The sequence below is a fragment of the Chrysemys picta genome, chromosome 1, assembly GCF_011386835.1.
Source record: "Chrysemys picta bellii isolate R12L10 chromosome 1, ASM1138683v2, whole genome shotgun sequence".
Classification (NCBI taxonomy): Eukaryota; Metazoa; Chordata; order Testudines; family Emydidae; genus Chrysemys; species Chrysemys picta.
This window is the reverse complement of record NC_088791.1, coordinates 66,404,690-66,425,339: the sequence shown is the minus strand read 5'-3', so window position 1 is coordinate 66,425,339 and position 20,650 is coordinate 66,404,690. Positions and strand designations below refer to the sequence as shown.

The 20,650-nt window shown below is 41.8% G+C and overlaps 1 protein-coding gene across 2 annotated transcripts; it reads right to left on the bottom strand.

Annotated features, from left to right (window-relative positions):
- Positions 1-11,028: 11,028 nt before the first annotated feature.
- YEATS4 (YEATS domain containing 4) lies at positions 11,029-20,202 on the bottom strand. Of its 2 annotated transcripts, none has more exons than XM_005280042.5 (7): positions 20,005-20,202; positions 18,981-19,100; positions 18,178-18,244; positions 17,988-18,082; positions 15,746-15,838; positions 15,580-15,667; positions 11,029-13,762 (listed from the first exon to the last, which is right to left on the bottom strand). In XM_005280042.5, the coding sequence occupies exons 1-7, from the start codon at positions 20,053-20,055 to the stop codon at positions 13,593-13,595; spliced, it is 684 nt and encodes a 227-aa protein (XP_005280099.1). In that variant the 5' UTR covers positions 20,056-20,202; the 3' UTR covers positions 11,029-13,592. The 2 variants fall into 2 exon arrangements, with proteins under 2 accessions (XP_005280099.1, XP_042716077.1); XM_042860143.1 differs by lacking the exon at positions 20,005-20,202 and adding an exon at positions 19,493-19,643.
- Between the last annotated feature and the right edge of the window lie 448 nt (positions 20,203-20,650).

The following is a 20,650-nucleotide window of genomic DNA, read 5'->3' as shown; positions in this document are numbered from 1 at the left end:
CCAGCTCATGCTCTATTGAGATGGTTGCAAGGCTGACCAGCCTCTCCTCTGTCATTGTGGAGCGTAGATGTGTTTTTATTAACTTCAGCTTGGAGAAGTTGCATTCTCCACTGGCAACTGTTACAGGAAGTGTTAGAAGTCTGCACAGAGCAACAAAAGCATTTGGAAAGAGGGTGGTCATCTTATTTGTGCACATATATTCCAGAACAGCCTTTGGAGTTGATCCTGCTGAAATGTATCTTGAAATGGCTTTCAGTTCATCACCTAAATCACTTGCATCAATATTGCGCATGTCATCATGTGTCAACACTGTCTCTAGTGCTCTGCATTGCTGGTGTAGGTCTACTTCAGGTATAGTGAGGAGTTTTGGAATATCATACAACATCCCAAATATACGGCTGTGTTCCTTGAGCTGCATCAAACGTTTTTCAACTGACTGTATTGCACAATCTAGCACCTGGTTAAAGAATTCAACTTTGAATTGTTGTTTGCGGTCTCTTATGGGATTATCCCGTGCCTCGTAATCAAAATATCTTCTTCTTCGGTGACTCTTGTATTCGTGAATGGGTGGGAAAATAGCTTCAGTGTGAAGTTCCTCTGCCAACTTCTGTGCACTCTTCAGAACGTTTTGAAATCCCTCATCTGACCGGTAAGACTGTAGGTATGACTTTGCTTTGTCCAGTTGTTCCATTGCTCCAGATATATCAAGTTCAACACCTTGGAGTCTTTTGCTTACAACATTTATTTCAAACAGTATGTCATGCCACAACACTAAGCCACACAGAAATTTGAAGTTATGTATGTTTCTGGTGATTCCATTTCCCTCTGCCACTGTTCTCCCACAAACAGTTGCTGTCATAGCATTATCCTCCATAATGGCAACAATGGCATCATCTATTTTACCAATTTGGTGTTTGATAGGCTTTATCGCCTCCACTCGACTTTCCCATTGTGTGGCACTCAGTGGTTTCAGTGTCAGAGAGGATGTTCCCAGATGTTGCTTCAAAATTTGCCATCGATGAGTTGATGCAGAGAAAAATACATAGATGCTTTGAATTACATTAAAAAATGCAGCAGCCTCACTAGAAACTGATGCTGCATCACTGACCACCAAGTTCAATGAATGAGAACTGCATGGGACAAAAAAAGCTTGAGGGTTTAGCTCTCAGATCCGTGTCTGCACTCCTCTGTTCTTTCCTCTCATGGTGGCACCATTATCGTAGCCCTGACCTCTCATGTCAGCTATCGCAATTCCCATATCTTCCAGCTTTTTAAGAAGTACATTTATCATACCAGCTCCTGTAGTATTATCAATGTCAATAAATTCTAGAAAATGCTCTCTGACAGTCACCATTACAGGGATATTTTCACTAGGTTCTGTTGTTGTTACAAAATGCCCCATTAAAGTAATTTGTTCCGTATGGCTGATGTCAGGTGTGCAGTCCAGAATAACAGAGTAATATCTTGCTGACTTCAGATCTGCCACAATCTTCTGTTTGACTTTTGTTGCCAGTAACTGTATGATCTCATTTTGAATTGTTTTTCCAAGGTAGTGGTGTGTGTACATTTCTTGGGTGGTGACTCTTCTTAGATGTTCCAGAAGTAAGCATCAAACTCAGCCATCAGCTCCACAATTTTAAGGAAGTTTCCATTGTTTGGCACATACAACTGATCTGAAGTGCCACGCAGTGCTAGGTTTTGGGTAGCAAGCATTCTCACAATGGCAATGAGCCTTTTCAGAACATGTTGCCGGTAAGGAGACCCTGATGCAATCTTCTCTTGATGCTGATCATCTATGGTGGCCTTTAACCTTAGTCTCATCTCAAGCTCTTTCCACCTATGGAATACTCTCTGGTGATTTGCTGCCTTCTCATGGCATGCCAAATTTCTAGTCAGATTTTTCCAGTCCTTTGTTCCTGTAGAACCAAATGTGGCTGGAACATTAGACTGGAAGAGTTTGCAACAAAAACAGTATGCAGCATTCTGGGTTTTTGAGTACATAAGCCATGGCCTCTCCGCTTTGCCACCATTGGGGATTTCACGCCAGTAATGTGTTGGATGGAAACTTCTGTTTTCATTGTCTTTGGGGAACATGAAGTTTTTCACTTGCTGTGGCCCATGCAGTACAAGGAAGTCCCTCAGGCTACTGCTCACGTGGGTCCACAGTCCTCGATCATCTAGACTTAAGGAACTAAACTCAGCAGCAGCTGTTTCTTGCGCCTCCACCACACTCTTCTCTGATCTACACTTTTCTTCAGGAATGTGCATGGTTACATCCATTTGAGATGGAGATATGGATGCTGCAGTAGCTACCAGGTCACCTGCACTCTGACTAACTGGAAGATCAGGTACCTCCTCACCGCTCATATCCTTACTGGGGCCGGAAGGCTCACCGTGAACACTTATGTCTAGTATCAGAGGGGTAGCTGTGTTAGTCTGAATCTTTAAAAAGCAACAGAGGGTCCTGTGGCACCTTTAAGACTAACAGAAGTATTGGAGCATAAGCTTTCGTGGGTGAATGCCCACTTACTTATGTCTAGGTATCTCAGGATACCTAAGCTCCTTCCTGCTTAGATAGAAAAGCTTCCTTTGCTTTCTTTCTTTTTCTGAATGCTGCCCCAGAGGGGTGTTTTCTTCTTTCACTCATGACTGCTGTTCTGTGCCAGCTATAGTGGCTCTCAACACTCAATTGACGGGGACAAATAAGCAGGCTGGTAGCAGGGCTTGAGTGAGGGAAGATATCAGCGTCTTAAAGGTCTAACTGGCTCCTACTACTTCAGTTGACTGCCTGTTCTCCTCAAATGGGGTCAGGGAAGCAGCAGGAAACAGGGAGCTCCCTGAGAAGCTGGTGTTTATCAGCCCAGGCTCCTGGAGGTGGTAGAGGGGTAATAAGAGGCTCCTCCTTCTCTCTCTCCCTGCAGCTCCTGCTGCTTCTGTTATTCCCTCACACCTTTTCTCCTGCCTGCCTGTTATGTCTCTTGTGCCCTCCTTCCTCCAGCACAGCACTCCACCATCTCTGTGCATCTAGAGCAGAGAGAATACATATGCACCAACAGCAGACAGTTTTCTACACTCTGGGCCCTAGTGGCGCCCCCCTGACCCCCCAGTCTGGCACCTGAGGCAGCTGCCTCAGTTCGCCTCATGGTAAGGCCAGCCCTGAGGGAAGGAAGCAATCCTTCCCCCAAGCAGCACAGAGCTAGTGAATCCATTCTACAGGGGAACAGAAGGACCACATGGTCATGGACCTTCCCTCTCCACCCCCAGCTCGCATCTTGATCACTTCCAACCACACCATGCACTCCAACACACGCAGAGCGAGCCCACCATGGAAATGAACTCCATGTTTTGCAGGAGGCTCCCCCTGTGCCCTGCCTTCCTTTGGGCAGCTGTACCACACTGGTAAAGTGTGGGCAGGATTTGTCCTTTAATGAATTTCAGTAGCAAGGGTATAAAATATATAGCAACAGTATAATTTTTGCTGCATAGTTACAACAGCTGCAGCTTCTCTCAGTCAATGAAGGATGATTTCTCATGGTTAATATACTCTTAGATCCAGGGTTGCGTATTGCTTACTCTTCCCTCCTTTGGAAATGCAAAGAAAGGCAACCCTTATTGCCAGGTGTATTCAGAATAAAGTATGGGGGTTATCTGCTACTAACAGTCTACTAACTTCTGTCTTTCACGACTGTAGTGGTTTGAGGCAGGCCCTCCCTGTCAGTCTTGGAGTGAGGTCACACCCCCTCACTACAATTATCATAAAACTTATTTAAGGGCATGGTTTGTGGGAAACAACTTTTGTTTGTTTTTGGCAACATTTTATTTGTTTCAGAAAAATAACTTTTATCCATTGTTGTCTCTATGTAAGTGCAGAAGAAAAAAGACTACAGTATTGGGTCTTTGTAAACACAACAGAGCCTGCACCCAAAATACCAGAGTTCCTTATAACACTCACTGCTCACTCACAAGAGTCTACGAGTTCCATAGAAAAGTTGACTTTTATACAACATGCAGCCCAAACGATATAGGGCCTGATTTTTCCCCTTATTACTTAAAAAAATACTGTATTTGCCTACCATACAGCAAAAATAGGTAATCAGCCACCATATTAGTGACAACAGATGCAAATTTACAAACCATGGGTATAAAACTGTGATGCACTTTGGAATCCTTTGGCATTAAAGTCATTACATCAATATATAATTATTATTAGTAGCAGTAGTTTTGCCTGCCAGTTCTCATCTTACTTCAAATAGCAACTGAAAAATTCTCTTACTTATATCCCTCTTAAATTTTTTCTCGCTTCATTTTTGGTCTCATGAATGAATACTATAATTTGTTTCCCTGAACAACTTCTCTACACAATTCTTTTATGCAACTTATACCATATACTAGGAACTCACAATTTTGAATGCATTAAAATGTTTTAGGATACAGTTTGCCTGAAATATGAGTATTTAAATTGAAGTTACATTGTATCGTAAGCTGCCACCAACAATATTTTCCATAGGAAAATATACAACAGGTGTACAGAACACTTGAAAGGGAAACACCACAAAAATAGGAATTAGCTGAAATATTTCTTCAACTGTGACCCTTAGAAAAACTGCCAACATTTCAGATTAAAATACGCTTTAAGCAGCAGAGGGGAGAACATCAGATAGATGTTTTCTGTGCTATAAATATAAAGTATAGCAATTGTCCACTGCTGTGAGAATACAGTAGAAGATAGATCAAAGATGTCAACCACTATTATTTCAACACACAAGTGACTTAGAATTTACAGCAGTTATCCAGGAAAAAAGGGGACATGTGCTATACATCCTGATGGTGATGAACTCTTTTTGTGACTTATTCTCCAGGGCTTCCAAGATGTTTTTCCCTGAATGTTTAAATGTAAATTTCAGTTTCAGTTATGTAATATCTCCTTGTAAAAGATCTGTTTTACTAGAAGCATATATCATTTAGAGTCCTGGCTTAAACCCTCTTAAAACTGAAACATTCCCTTATGAATTATTTGCTTGCTCTGTACCATAAACAGGTTCAACAAAGAAATCCCTACTAATTAATTATATTTTAAAAGTCCAAAGAGGAACAAGATGCATATGAAACAATAAGCTCATCTCATGATCTTTCACTGTTGTCACCATTTTCCTGCTATCACTCTACTTCCTCCATATATTCCATACTTACATAAAGAGTAGGGTGACCAGACAGCAAATGTGAAAAATCAGGACGGGGGTGGGGGGTAATAGGAGCCTGTATAAGAAAAAGACCCCAAAATCAGGACTGTCCCTATAAAATCAGGACATCTGGTCACCCTAATAAAGAGTGTTTTTTACCCATTTTCCTCTGAAGTATGGGGTACTAACCACAGTTAGATAGGATACTGGTCTAGATGGACTACTAGTTTGAAATAGTATGACAGTTCTTATGTTCCTATATTCCTGTGAACTCCACCTATGTTTTCTCCTGTTACACTTATCTTAACTTAGATTGTAAACTGTGTAGAGCAGGGACTCCATCTATTGGTTTTGCACACCCTACACACATCTATGGCATTATTTATTACTTAAGTTCTTATTATACAAGTTCAACGACCAGAAATTGAATGTTAAATTCAAAATTTTAAAACCTGGTTTTCTTACAGATGCAAAAAATTGTGTGCACAAGCAAATTATGCCATGTAATAGGACATCTGTGTGACATCATTTTTGTCTGCACATAATTGCAGGTACATAATTTTCCCTTGAAAAAGCACACAGAAAGGGAGCATAGGTTATAAAAACTGGACCCTGACAAATAAATGAGAATTGCAGTCCCTGCCATGCAATAATTGTCTCCGTTTGGACCCAGACACAATCCCTATGACTGAGCCCTGCAGTCAGGCAAATACTTAAGGCTAAATTCTGCTCACAGCAGTGAGGTGCAAATGCCACACCCTCCCCCTCAGGATTTGTCCTTTAATTAATTTCAGTAGCAGGGGTAAGTACAGTACCGCCGCTGCTGCAGTAATTCAGAGCATTGCTCTGACTGCATGGTTACGTTGTCACTGAAATTTGACCCAGCTGCCCCTCCATCCAGTGAGCAGGAGAGTCCACTGAGAACTCAACCTCTGGCAGCATTGGCAGATCATGCGCTTTGTAGGTAAGAGATGGGAGACTGTCCAGACAAAGGATCCCTGAGAAAGATGTAGGGGTGGGGATTGGAATTTGCCCCCCACCCCCACCCCAAGAAATATCTGAATTGGCACTACTGGCTCACAGGGTTGTAAAAGTTTCACAGCAGGCTAGATATGATTTTGTCCCATCTACAGAAGCAAGAACAAATCATGCTGTAACATGATCAAATCTCAGTCAAAGTGAATGGTCTGGCTCAGTGATCACCCCCTGAGCATGATAGACTCAGACCTTTATGATGCTCAGGGATAAAAATGTGTAAGATATATGAATATACCTAAAGGCCATAAACACAAATATGTATTGGTTTGAAGGCTAATAGCAGTAAAACATTGCCCAAATGGAAAAATAGTTCCTAAGATTGTAGCAAGTTGTCTGAATCTGGCGGCTGAGGGTATTATACACAATCCAATTTTTGACTCAAGAGTATTTCTTTTCTGTACTGCCAATGGCCCCTGGACACAGGTCACTACTGATTATCCTTTTCGATTTTTTTAAAAAGTGCTAAAAATCTTCAGTGTAAAAAGCTACTTTATGGGCCCAGTGAGAAGTTCCCCTTTCCCTGCCCAAAACCAAATTATTAAGTTGTTATTGAGATGGTTAGGACAACGTTGCACACATTTGCCTCCTGTTGTTTGGAGAGCAGCCTGGAGTGCTATTGAAATTGTATTCCTATTTAAGGGGCAAGGTAACGTTATTCTGAAATGGACTCATGATTTATGACAAATATATTAAAAAACCCAAACAAAATAGTCTTCAGGACAACATCGCAGAAAGTGACCTCAAGCCAGTGTGGGAAGGAACAAATCAACAAAGAGAGTGACCAAGTATTCCCTCCATTGCTAACATTCAACCTAGCCAATAGGGTCAGGAACTTGGGCTGGCATACAGTATCTGATCACCTGTGGAAGCAATTTGTTAGTCCATACACCTCCCTCTCGTGCATGATAGAAAAGAGACAGAGAGATGTGTATGCTTTGAAAACAATTAACAAAGATTTATTAAGAAAATTGACAATAGCAGGGATAGGGGAATGATAACTAGAATAAACAACCCAGTACAAATGCAAGTGTGGCTGCCCCCAATTGGACGTGAAGCCCTGAGACCCGTACAACCCTTAACCTTGACTATATTTAAACTAAACAAAAGGAAAACACAAACTAAGCCAATACTGTACTGAGTCAGAGGTGACAACTTCAGGTAAGACAAAACAGCTGATGGTGGTGTATCTCGTTGTAGCTTGACAGCATGAGTTCCGAATTCTGGACCTCAAACCAAGCTTCACAGCCTGACTTGGGCTACAGGAGGGAGGAGCACAGGACCGTCAGCAAAGATCTACTGGAACCAGGATTGCAGATAAAGGTGTCGCTGGAATCAGGATATAGGTAGGTGTTATAGTTCGTGAGTGATGGAAAGTGATGTCTACTTGGGCGATGGTGTGGGTCCGGAGTCACTGAGGAGATCCTTGACGTCCGCACAAATCAATGTGATACCTGGCTGCTGCTCTGATGGAGAGCAAGAATGCTCAGGCACACAGCCCTTTTTATATGCTCAGTGGCGCGAACCTAGCCGTCTGAGCTGGTTCTAACTGCCCCCTAAGAGTCCGTTGCTCTTTTCCCACCACTAGTTTGAAAAGGTGTGAAAGTTCTGACAAAAAGGAGCAAAACATGGAGTCCGAGTTATTGTTATGGCACAACACCATCTTGAACCATGGACTCCATTGTTTTCTGTTCCATAATTAACTCATTTTATACTAATCATTACAGCAAACACATTAATTCAAACATAAACATTAACATCATTAAACATACAGTTGGGGGAAACTTCCCAACACCATCCCCATCTCTCCCTTTGATCATGAAAATTCTTAGAGTAAACCCCTAAAATAGACTTCATGTCAGATCCCAGGCATTCTAAAGTGAAATTTACAAAGGATACAGCTCTAAATGGCTTAGTATTAGAGATGTGGGTTAAGTAGAAATACTAGAACCAAACTGAACGGTGATGTAAATGGAGGTGTAAGTTACACATCAGGTTTAAGCAGGTCTGAAAATGGATGGTGATAAATGATATAAAATGTAAGTGGTTCAGCAGTGTAGTTTACATGCCAAAGGGACAGATGGGTTAGTGTAGCCAGAAGAATAACTCTCCAGAAGAAGTCAAATAAAGCAACATTTCTTACAACAACCAGGTAGTTAGTTGTCCATATTCTTCCTGTGCTGGGTTTTATTCTTCAAGGCTTTCAATCTGACAACTGTTACCAGTCCTAAATTGCTAAAAAGAAGGGCAAGACAGGGTAAACAGGATAAAAGAATACGAGAATGCAAAAGATACAGACAGAATACAGAAGTACAACAAAAGAAAATGAGTAAGTGGGAGAGGAGATACTTCACCTTGCTGTATCTAGATACTTCATAGGTCTCAGGAGATCTCACCAGGTCTGCATTTGAAGAATAGTATCCATCGGTGTGGCTCATGCCCACAAGGTTCTTTGCTTCCGTATCTTCAGTTTGTCTCTTGCCACCAGTCTGGGGGCCCCCCCTCCAACAGGGATGGGTCTTGGGCACCAGCGACCTACTTACTGTCCTAGAGCACTGTTGGATGAGGCTGAGCAGGCTGACCCAACAGAGCTGCACTTCCTGTCTGGCTACCACTGTTAAGAGGGCTTTCCCTTCACCCTCTCCCCTGGTTCTTGTCATGCAGAGAGAAAGGAGAATACCAGAAGTCTAAAGTGCAGGCAATGCGATGTTTATTGGGGTTAGTTCCCAGCAAACATGTATACCACAGTTCTATACGCCGGCAGAATCTGTTTCCCGGTGTTCCATTCCCAGCTCTGACGCCACAGAGCATTTACCCCGTGTCCCCTTTCCCAGCTCTGACACTGCAGAGCCTTGCTTATGTCCCTGTTTCCCATTCCCACCTCCTCCTCCTTAGCTGGCCCAAATATACCTGTAGTGTACACCCCTAGTCACACTCCTTACAGCTTATGGTCATGTTCCATTTTGGAGGGTCATGGGTCTGGGTCTTTATCCCACCTCTTTTGTATCCCATGGGAGGGGTAAGGAGTGAGGTTGTGTTCTGGCCCAGGCCAGGCTTTTCTTTGGCTTTTAGTGTTTCTTATGCCTCTCCCCCATCCCCCCGAACTAGTTGCTTGACCTTGGCTTGAGAAAGGAGCCAGGCAGCCTTTCAGTGTATGCTCATATATTACACGCCCACCATACCCTGTAACACTTTTAACTGCTCTATCCCTTATCTCTTCCCATTGTACTAAAAACCCCATCTGGTTGTGGGAAATGCAACACACAGTGTCTTTGTTCATTGTTCTTCACACATGTTAGTATAAGATATAAGAGTTTCAAAAAGTCAAACCCAAAATTCTCTCTCAGGCTAACAAACAGGCTTATATGCTAACCACCACCCCCCTCAGAAGAATCGACCCCATTCCACGCCCATGCTGAAAAAGCTGTAGAGGAATGGTGAAGCATACAACTTTCAGATCAGCAGTTTAGTGAGAGTTTTTGTTTACTATTGAAAAGTAGTGAAAGGGAAGGTGATCAAAGAAGGTAGTTGGCAGTTCCTCTCTCATCCAGGCTAAATATTTAGCTCTCACATCTCGGACAGCTGAGTTAAAATGGGTTAAAATTCTTGGGGTGGGGGAAAATGGAGTTTGCAATGGAAATAGAAAACTGTGCTTAATTATAAAGCTACATGTTTGATGCATGAAGTAGATAACATTGTATCTGGACTAGTTAACTTGTAACATGATTTATTATGGGACAAGTTTATCTCCTAATCCTGAACATGTTACCTAGCAATACAATGGAAATAAACCATATTTCTCCTCACCCACCAAAGGATTAGTTTAAACAGAGTCTGAAGCTTTAGTGCTAGACAATTATTTAGACTAAATTATCATGCATCTGGGTGAGATCAAGAAATCTTTTTTTTTTTTTTTAACATATGGCACAATCAGGTTTTTTTTTTTTCCCTCATGAAGGGATTTTAAAACACCACTCTGTGTCATCACTATAATTCAGGATAGAACCACTGTCTGAAGGCAGAAAGTCAGAGTCAACAATGTACATTGCTACCACTTAAATTCACAATCATGAACCATAACTATTTGTCTGGAATAAGTGAAAAATATCTTACTCAGGGGTGGCCAAAGTACAGTCAACCATTGCAATTGAATTTTCCTGATACCACTGAATTCAAGCATGTTTTTTCATGCTTAGAAACAATTTTCTACTAATGAAGAAAAATACAGAATACACACAAGGCACTTAAACAGTGTAATATGAAATAGTTTCTTGTTTTCCATGAGAGGGTCATAGCTGCTCAGGAAAAGATTTTGTGACTAATTTTTTTTTTCTCCAAGTAATAGGTATTATTTCTGTCTCCTCCTCCTATAGGAACAGCAAGGAAGAAAGGAGAGAAAGAAAAGCATAAAAAGTGAAGTTGAGAGAACAGTGACAAGAAAAAAAAAATCTTGATTTCCTCAGGAGAAGTAAAGGGGGGGAGGGGGAAGATCACTGGTCTATTATGGGAATGCCCTCTATTACGGAAGCATCAGTCTTGGGTCCATTTTTACGGCTGAGTTGTGCACTTAAATAAAGTATTCTAATACTATGGTGATAACAATGGTTTAAAAATACAGCTGGATAGAGTTTTTAGGTTCTTAAGAAAAGGTATGATTCAGATATTTCTTATCACTAGGCTTGGGAGGATTAGATTATCAGTAAGTGACAGTAGATGTTCATTTCACCATACATAAACATTAACAAAAATTTACATCTATAATAACCAAAAGTTTACAGATAGGCAAAATAAGAAACATGCTGCTTGAGAAGAGTTTGATTTAAGAATATTTATTTTGTATATTTTGACGTGGACAATTTGTGCTTTAATGGCAATAAAGCTTTAACTTTTTGAAATCTCAAAATCTACTGTCATGAAAGAATTATGGTCTGATCTCACCTATTGCCTGACCCCTCCTCCCCGCCCCAATTTCCTGCAACTGAAAATTTAAGTTAATAAATTTTTTAAAAAATGTTTTAAACTAAACATTGATATGTCAAAATTATAAAAAATAAAAATTGAATTCTGCTAAGCTATTTATAACACAGCCTTTCAAGATCTGTTTCAACACTTTGGAGGCTCTAGAATTCTGATTGTATGTTACTCATATTTCCATTATTTTGACTCGTGTACTCTAGAATTAGGATTCACAACTTCAACTCCCAAACCAGGAGAGGCATTCTTGTCACATATGTTGACTCAGTGTGAAGATTAAAAACATTGAGATGATTTCCTCATTCCCCCACAATCTCGTGTTGCAGGGCTGTGCAGGAGTATTGGCAGAATTTGAGTTCTAGACCCATTTTTGTCCCACCATTACTGCAAATTCCCAGGTTTCCTTTACCTCCCCCTCTATATCCTAAAAGCTACCTCAGGAAATGGAATGCGATTCCCCTAAATCTTGTGTGATAGTACTCCTGAAATTCTAGTGACACCTCACAGCTTCAACTCTAGCAAGTAGCTCCAAAAACCCTCTACAATCACTGTCAGAAAAAGAAGTTACCTAGGGTGTTTATATGATCCACATCACTCTAGTATCTGAGCATCTCATAATCCTTAATGAGGTAGGGGTATACTATTATCCCCATATCACAAAGGATACTGAGGCACAGATAGGCTAAGTGACTTGTTCAAGGTCTCTCACAGTGGAGAGCAAGAAACTGAACCATAGTTTCCCCAATCCTAAACTAGTTTCCCACCCAGTGGGCCTTCCTTCCTCTGGACAGTGGCTCTTTTACCCTCACTCAGAGGTTGGGAAAGTGGCAAGGCATTATCTGAGCTGGTGGGGCTTGGGTAAGCCATTGGCTTCTCTATAAACCCTATCCTTCCAACTTGAGCCCGCTCTCAAGCCCGGAGTAGCAGCTGCAAGGAGGTAGAGGAGCTGCTGTTTCTGGAATACAGACATCTATTTTATTTCCCTGTCAATTTAGTACATTTCCACCCCTGTTCTCCTCTCATGAGTCTTGCAAGGCATCAGACTGGTAACAATTTGTCCAAGGTAGCCACTTGGACCATCTTTTAGTCAGCTAGCTTTATTTGAACATCAGATAGTAGTTGGTTCCATGGAAAAGTTATAACTCTTTGACACACCTTTTAACAAACGGTCTTGGCTTGTGCCTTCTCATTTGATTCTCACATATCTTGGCTGGATCGTGGGGCCAGAGAATAAAGGCAAAATCCCTCCACTTCTGTACTAAGTGCAGATATCAAAAAACTGCATTATTTGAAGTACGTTACAATTCTATGAAACTGTTTTAAATGTATTTAGTTTACTAAAGTCAGGGTCAACATGCAGTTCACGTTCATCTCAAATTTAAAGCAATCCCAATGCTTTGAATCTTCATAATCTCCCATTAATTCCTGGGGTTTGTGTGTGTGTATTTAACAGGTGATTTTATTGTAAAGTGGTACTTTAAAAAATAGCAGGGAAGATAACCCTTTTATTCCAAGATCACAAGTTGCTCCATCACTGCCAGGCTCTTCTATTCCTATGAATAAAGTCAGAGCTGAGAAGGGGAACAGGTACTGCTTTTTCAGTAAGGATGTATGCTAGAGTTACTGAGGTGGTAACAAATAATATAGTATAATACTAATATATTAGGCCAACAAAAAGCTGCAAAACATGACAAGTCATCTTACATCTTGGAATATAAGTGATGTGGTTGCTGCATTTATACGAGTCTGATCTACATTTGTATAGTTTGTCTGTACCATTTGTAAAGTAGAACTGCTAGTTAAAAGAATCTCACCCTCCTGAATCTCTACCAGCTTACTTTTTCCTAATACCGATACCAGAAAACAGAAGTAATTTTAAACTGACAGGCTTAATCTACCTGCATACCAAAGATTTTAACCTCTCCCTTCAAGTTTACCCATCATACTGGATGTGAAGCCAACAACTAAGCAGAGGAGTTTCAGATTCCTAACAGTGAAAAAGCTACTACTATTTTAATGTTCAGTTTTAAAGATTTGTCTCCAATCATTTAGAAAGAGTAAATGGAGTATGAAAACTGATTACATGTTGTAAATGATAGTAACCTGAGATTTATTACAAAGTTACCATGCTACACTCAATGCAATTTTTAAAAAAAGTCTGATTTCAAAGAATTACATTCTTTAAAATGATAAAAAAAATAAAAATTTCACATACTTCTATAGTTTAAACACTGGACATTTTTCATCTGTAAAGCTGGCCTCACATGCAACAATCTTCTGAAATGAAATTCATGGATGAAACTGTACATAGTCCCCTCTATGAAATTTGAGGGAATACGGATCATGGAACAATGTTAACAAGTCCCTTTATTTACAGCAAAGTCTCTATCAAATTGATACTTGTTAGATATCTTTAGACTGGTCATCTTCTTCTAGTTTCCTGATTTCACTCTTTAAACAGTTGATAGTTTCACGACTTGCTTTTAATCTCTCTTTAAGCTCAGCAATTTCAAAACTGGTTTTCTTTTTGGCAGCTTCCAGCTTTTCCCTGGTTTTTACTTCAAGATCTGCAACTGGGATAGTGACAAAGAAAAAAATATTTTTAGTGCACTGCAAAACTGCAATTACTCAATATAATATTCAAAAATTCAAAAAAGGTAACGGAGGGCAGAATCTGTTTCACAAAATCTTCACTACTGGTAATGCATGGGCCCTAAAATAATCCAGAAGGACCTTCAGATCCCATTTTGGAGTTTGCATGGCTGAAAGTTGTGCTCCTATTCCCTACCAGGTGTAAAAAAAAGCACCTTGCCCTCTATGCCTTGCCACAATAGTTATTCTACATGTCTCAGAAACTGCAGCATTGAAATACCGTAAATTCCAACTTTTTAGCTTATGCACAAAAACATTGTGAGAATGTTACTTTCCCCACTTCTCACTTTTGGGGCTGGCAAGGCAACAGAAATCTGACTAGAACACTGGCACTCAGCTCCACCGCAAACATATCACCCCTCCCATTTGTGGGATATTGAACAGCCCATGCTCCAGGAAGATCCTACTCTTATCTGCTTCTACAAACATATTTATGAGAAAGGAGAATAAGGAAACACCTCTAATACTCTTGCTGTAGAGCAATAAATCACTTCTATCCATGCCTAGTAGAAACATGTAGCCACTTTAGTTAAAATGTAAAAATTTGACATGCTCAAAAGTAAAGTCATAAAACATTTTCTATTGTCCAATTAACAAAGTAACAAGCTACAAATACAAAAAATAATCTTCAGTACTTTTGTGAGATAAGTATTTTACAAATGAGGAAACCGATGGACATTATTTCCACGGCACAGATGATAAAACTAAGGCAGGAAAGTCAAGCGATTTACCAAAGTTGAGACAGCCCTACAGTGCCAACGCTGAGATTAGAATCCAGCATTTTCTGGGTTTCAAAGCTATATGTACTCCCTTAGTCCTTGGTTTTAGGCATCTCAGAAGTATCTTAAGTAATATAATTTGCTGACAATACTCAAACAAGAGGGGTAACATACAAACAGGAGGACAGAACCAAAGTGTAAGTGGCCTGGAGAGATTAGAGCAGTAAATTGTAGACAGCAAGGTGAGATTTGGAATGAATATATATTAAATCCATGCTCTGGGTATAGGAAATCAGAAAATTGATTCAAAATCTGAAGGAGGGGAATATAAGCCAAACAGCCACACCAGTCAATATTAATAAAGTTTATTTTCATTTTATCTCCTTAATGCCCTCAACACTTAGTTCACGTAAAGAAAGCATTACAGTTGCAAAGAAAACAATTAGGAAAGAGGTTGGATAGGGAGGTGACTCTCAAAAGTCTGTTATCTTAAGAAATGGCCTACAGCATGAAAGTCTGAGAACTTCATTTAGAAAACAAGTAATGGTAACTATTCACTCCATCCCAAAATAGCTGCTGGCTTCAGGAAAAGGTGTTAGTATTGAAATATTTAATGTTAATATTTCAACTTTAATCTCCGAGTTCAGATGAGATGAACAGGGGAAGTTCACACCTCAGATCTATAGGGCAACTTCATTCCTTGTGTTATTCTCAGACTTCATGTAATTCCAGTGAAGGATAAATATTTCTATCAGCCTTCATACAGAATTATTCAGAAGTAAACAATAATTGTGAAAAATGTACAAATCTGAAACCTTTAGATCTTAAAATTAGTATAATACTCTTGCACATTAATAGAGCTATGTCTGTAGAGATACAAGATGTTTTTCAAAAACAGAGCTCTTTCCACATACAAATTTCACTTTACAGCAGCAAAAAAGGATAATTAAACATTAATGGTTAATCTTAACTTCTAAAATTCACGTGTAGCACTAGAATTGTTATCAGTTGGCACTTACACTCTGTTTCATGCTTATAAGCTCCTAGAGTTAGCTGACGAGATGTTGTCAAAAGCTGCTGCATCATAGCAGTAGGATCTTGAAATATCTAAGAGGAGAAAAATACACACCTGTTATCAATCTCACTAGTTAAAAACAAAACCTTTAACATGTTCTCTTTTCTTACCATCTCATCATAAAACTCGGATACTACAGTTTTCTTTCCCAGTATTGCATTGGTGTCAGACTGAAACAGCTTCAGCAAATGATATAAAGTTACCTGTGCAAGGAAAACAGATAGACCTGAATAAATGTAATATCACTTTAAGAAAAAATAAGTGATACACCCAAATGGAATTAAAACATTCATTGATCTTTTTGCTGTGTAAGCATATAGGATTTTTAAAAACCTGTAAGAATACAAGAACTAAACCGATCTTCTGATACCATTTAAACTTCAACAGAATAACTGAATTTAATATTAATTGTTAAACAACTTAAGCATCCTGAAGCCAAATGTCTGGCTAGACTTGGAAAGGGTCTAGGGAAAGTAAAATAGAAAATAAGATAAACTATTATAATAGCTTTTATAGATCAATCTTAATTACCTTTTTAAAAACATTCAATGAGTTGGTGCACAACAAGCCAGGAACTGCATCTGCAGAATACTACCCAGCCACACAACAACATCCCGTGTGGACACAGCTACAGCACTAACAGCAGTAAGTCAAAGCACACTACAGAACTTTTTACGATGTAGCTGGCTATAGATTCACGTTAGCTTTCTGTGCCCCAGCCCACCATGTAGACAAGTTCTGAGCACAGAAAAGATCACTTGGTTCATGTGGAACCCTATGCATACCGATGCCTAACAAAACACAGTTAGGAAGTACTCTTCAAAACTAATCTAGATTTAGATCACCCCTCGATGAAGTTCTTCTCCAAGAGTTCCTTTTCTATTATTCTGTGGGAGGTGATAGATACTGGAACAGGCTATGAGCCTACCTACAAACCCCTGGTTATTCATGGGAGGCCAGGGCCATGCACATGGAGGCAACATGGATTCACAATGGCTCTGGCTCTAATCAACAAATCCCAACAACTCTGCCCTTTCCACTCCTTCCCTTAAGCAAACCTGTTAAGTGCCATAGAGATGGCTGATCCCTGCTTCCAGTTGGAAGAACTGTACATAACAGAGGGCCGGGAAGGAAGAGACACAATCCAGGCCATTTTATCTACTTTGATCCTATTACTCCTGATACCTCTTTGGAACATCTTACAGTTCTTTTCCTTCCTTCAACACCATTCAAAAGTGTGTAACCTATCTGTAGCAGGGTGGTTACCCACTCCTACCCTGAGGGGTTTAAAGACAGCCCTGAAGGAGGGCTGTTGGAAGGGAAAAAGCTGATAGGCTGATTGGGGAAGTAGCTGCAGCTGGACCACACCCCAATCAGGCCTCAGCTGGCCCTATCTAAGAGGCTGGGAGCCAGGAGCTCAACAGTCTCTCTCTCTTAGTAGAGGGAGATGGGCCTGGCTGCAGGGAGCTAGAGACAGGGTACCTGAGTGGAGCACGGCTGGAGAAAGGCAGAGGAGCCAGGGAGCTCCAGCCTAGAAAGCCCCAGGCTGTGGCCTAGTAAAAGGCAAATAGGTATTGGGGGTTGCAGAGGGCGGCCCTGGGGTAGGCAAAGGCAGCAGGTCCAAACCCAACCTTGCTGATGATGAGTGGCTTATACTGCAGTCTGCCCCAGGGAGCGCAGGCTAGAGGGTGATTGGCAGTAGCCATACACTGAGGTGAGGTGGGGTTAGTGGGTGAGGGTCAGAAACCCAGTGAAGGGGCACCGGGATCCTGGAAGAGACACAGGGGGCCAGAATGAGGTAAGGCAGATCACTGGCCTGCAGAGAGTGCTCCTGGCTGGAAAATAAGCTAATTCCTCAGGACAAGCAGCAGGAGGCGCCGCAGGGGTGAGCCCAGCTCCTTACACTATCACATTCCTCCTCAGTGTTAATCAGGTCAAGGAAAGCATGAAGAGCTTTTTGAGAGTTTTGGACAAGGGGAAAGGACTAAGCACTTGTGATCATGGTAATTTACAAGCTGTTTTCAAGAAGTAGGCATTCCTTTCCCACCTTCAGGCACCGCACTACTACTTGACACTTGCTTTCCCTATCTAAAACTTAGTTTAAAAGTGTGAAAGCCAGGTATGCACTGGGATTCAATGCCTTACGAAAAATGACTAGCTGAGTAAAAGCACACACATCTTCAAGATGCATCCAAAAGTGAAGGTTAGGCATATAGTAATGAAGACATTAAACATGCTGAGACTTAGTACTAGAACTTTTTCTGGTCAGCTGCATCTCATGTCAAAGTCTTATAAATGCACAATACATTACACATAAATAAAGGTTTATTAAAAGCCAAAAAATTTACTTACAGGTCTTTCATTGGGATCAATAAAAAATATCTTGATGATTATTTCAAATTCACCCCAACCCGTTTCAGTGATTTCATATGGTGGTTTGGTAACAACTGCAGTGGAAAAACAGTGGCAGAAATACAGATGACTTAGCTTCCACATAATGAGAATATACGTACAAACCATAAAAACAAACAAACAAGCTTACCTCTTAAAGGATTACCATAGCTTTCATGTAGTTTAAATTGAATTTTCTTCACATAAGCAGACATATCCTAAAATGTAAACACTGTAGCCAATTATTTCCAGATATTAAAGCACACTGAACAGTTTCTCTCATTGTTTCTTCCCCCGCCATATATCTATCATGTTTACTAATGTGTCAAACTTTAACTATCTGACAAAATCAGGCTAAACTCCGGGATTAAAAAAATCCACATAATCTCTTGCTACATTTCTCTCTGATGACATCAATCTAATTTATTTTCTATATGATCCTTGCAGAAATAGAAATTATTTTTAACTGCCAGTCTATATAACTCACTTTTTGCCAAACACTTATCTGCACACCTTTTCCCTAATGCCAGCTCTATATTTGTACATATAATTAATTCTTTCTAATGTGTTACACTAGAGATAAAAAGCAACAGAGGGTCTGTTGCTTTTTACAGGTTCAGACTAACACGGTTACCCCTCCGGTACTAGAGATAAAGATATTCTAATTGTGCCTATATTTTCTTCTGACCCCAACACAATGCTAAGGACCTTTCTGGCATTTCTCAAGTGACACTGTCATTACAGTGTTTCCTATATTTTAACAGGTAAGGCCCCAATCTTGCAATTATGCATGTGTTTAACTTTTAAGTCAATGGGACCACTAACATGCTTAAAGTTAAATATGAATGTAAGTGTTTGCAAAATTAAGGCCTATATCTAGACAGATGACAATTTATGGTAAACATTTCTAGTTCAGTTACACATCTTTTGGTCAATAATCAACTTTTTGCCTACCTCATTTCTGTAAGGCTTTACATAAACCGTCCACTGATGTGTGTGTCCATCTTCCTCTCTCTTCTTTCCAAAATAACGTGCAACATTTCCATAAACTATAGGTTTCACAATAGTAACACCCTTTAAAAAAGAAAAATGATCAGCATCTCATAAATGATAACTGGAAACTAATCGTGTTGAGAAGCCACATGATATATAACAGCTGCTATTTTTATTTCAATTTAAGCTATTCTGCCATTTATATTTTTTTGTTTAAAACTGGTATTTTTCCATATATTTTATCATTATGAGAGCCATGAGACTCCATCTGACAGAGAAATTAACGTTTCTGAGCTACATAAATAACGTTTCAGTATTGAGGCTATCGGTGGTAAGGGGAAAAAAAGAAGGGGGTGAAAAATGTATTTTCCTCCACCAGCAGAGCAGTTATGAAGAGTTTATAGTCCGCTGAACCAATCTCTTGGCTTCTGCTGGGTGGCAAAGAGTCAGATGAAGTTGGGAGACCGAGTTACCCTGCAGCTCAAGCCGCCCAGCCCCCGCAGAGCAGGCATGGCGGGACTGCCCGTTGGACTCGCTCTGCGGAACAAATAGGAAACTTCGGTGCCCAGCCCGGGGGTTAAGGCTGGTCTCGATCACCGCGTGCTGCGAGAGGCGCTTCCCCCGGCCCCCGAGGCACAGCTGCTGCTCACCCTGGCCGGCCCTGGTGGGGATGCTGGCTTGGCCCGCGCTGCTACTGGGGCACTGGCCCTTCGTGCGGGGGGCGGGGGGCCGCTAAGCGGTGAAGGTGCCGGGGCCGCCACCCCCCGCGGCTGCTTGCACCCCGCGGCGGGCACTGAGCGCTGCACTGGGGGCTGCCCGCGGGCAGAGCGGAACAACAGAGCCCCCGCCCCGTGCGGACCCCCCAGCAAGCCGAGAGCGCCCAGTGGATGTGGGGACAGCCGCCCTCCCCAACCCGGCGGAGAAAAGCACCCGCCCCCGGGCACCGCCCCCCGCCTCGCGCCCCGCCCCCGGCCGCGGGCGGCACCTTCACTCTTCCCCCGGAGTCAGGCCCGAACTCAGCCATTCTCTTGAACATATTGCACCGCGGGGAACCGCCCGGGGCCGCGCCGGCCGCTCGCGCTCAGCCCCCTGCTCCGCGGCAGCGAGGCCAGGCCCACGCGCAGCTCCGGCCACGGCTCGCTCCTTCCGTCCCCGCCGCCAGATCGGGTGGGGGTGGGTTACCCGCCCGGCCCCTGCCGGGTGACGCTAATGATGCTACGTCATCAGACAGGCAGCGCGAGGTCACCCCGCCTCCCTCTGGCAAGAAGCCGCGGCCAACACTAGTCATGTGTCACGGGGTCCGTGATGTCACCTTGCCCCACCCACTAGGAGAAAGGGGCGGAGCGGGGACGGGAAAAGGCAGATGGGCTGGCTGGGGAGCCCGGGGGGAAGCTAGTGCGGGGTCATACACGGGGGGGAGGGGCAGTAGAAGCGGCTGGTCAGTGGGGGGAAGGGCAGAGCGGGTCAGTGAGTGGATGGAGGCAGTAAGCTGATGAGGGGTAATTAGGCAGGACGTTGGTCTGATTTTAAATCCCAGGTCCCTCATTGTGGGTGGCTTGCCCCACCCCTATCCAGGCCTGAGGCTGTGCCAGACTTGGTGTTGTCGAGTGTCAGCTGGGGAAGCTATTTCA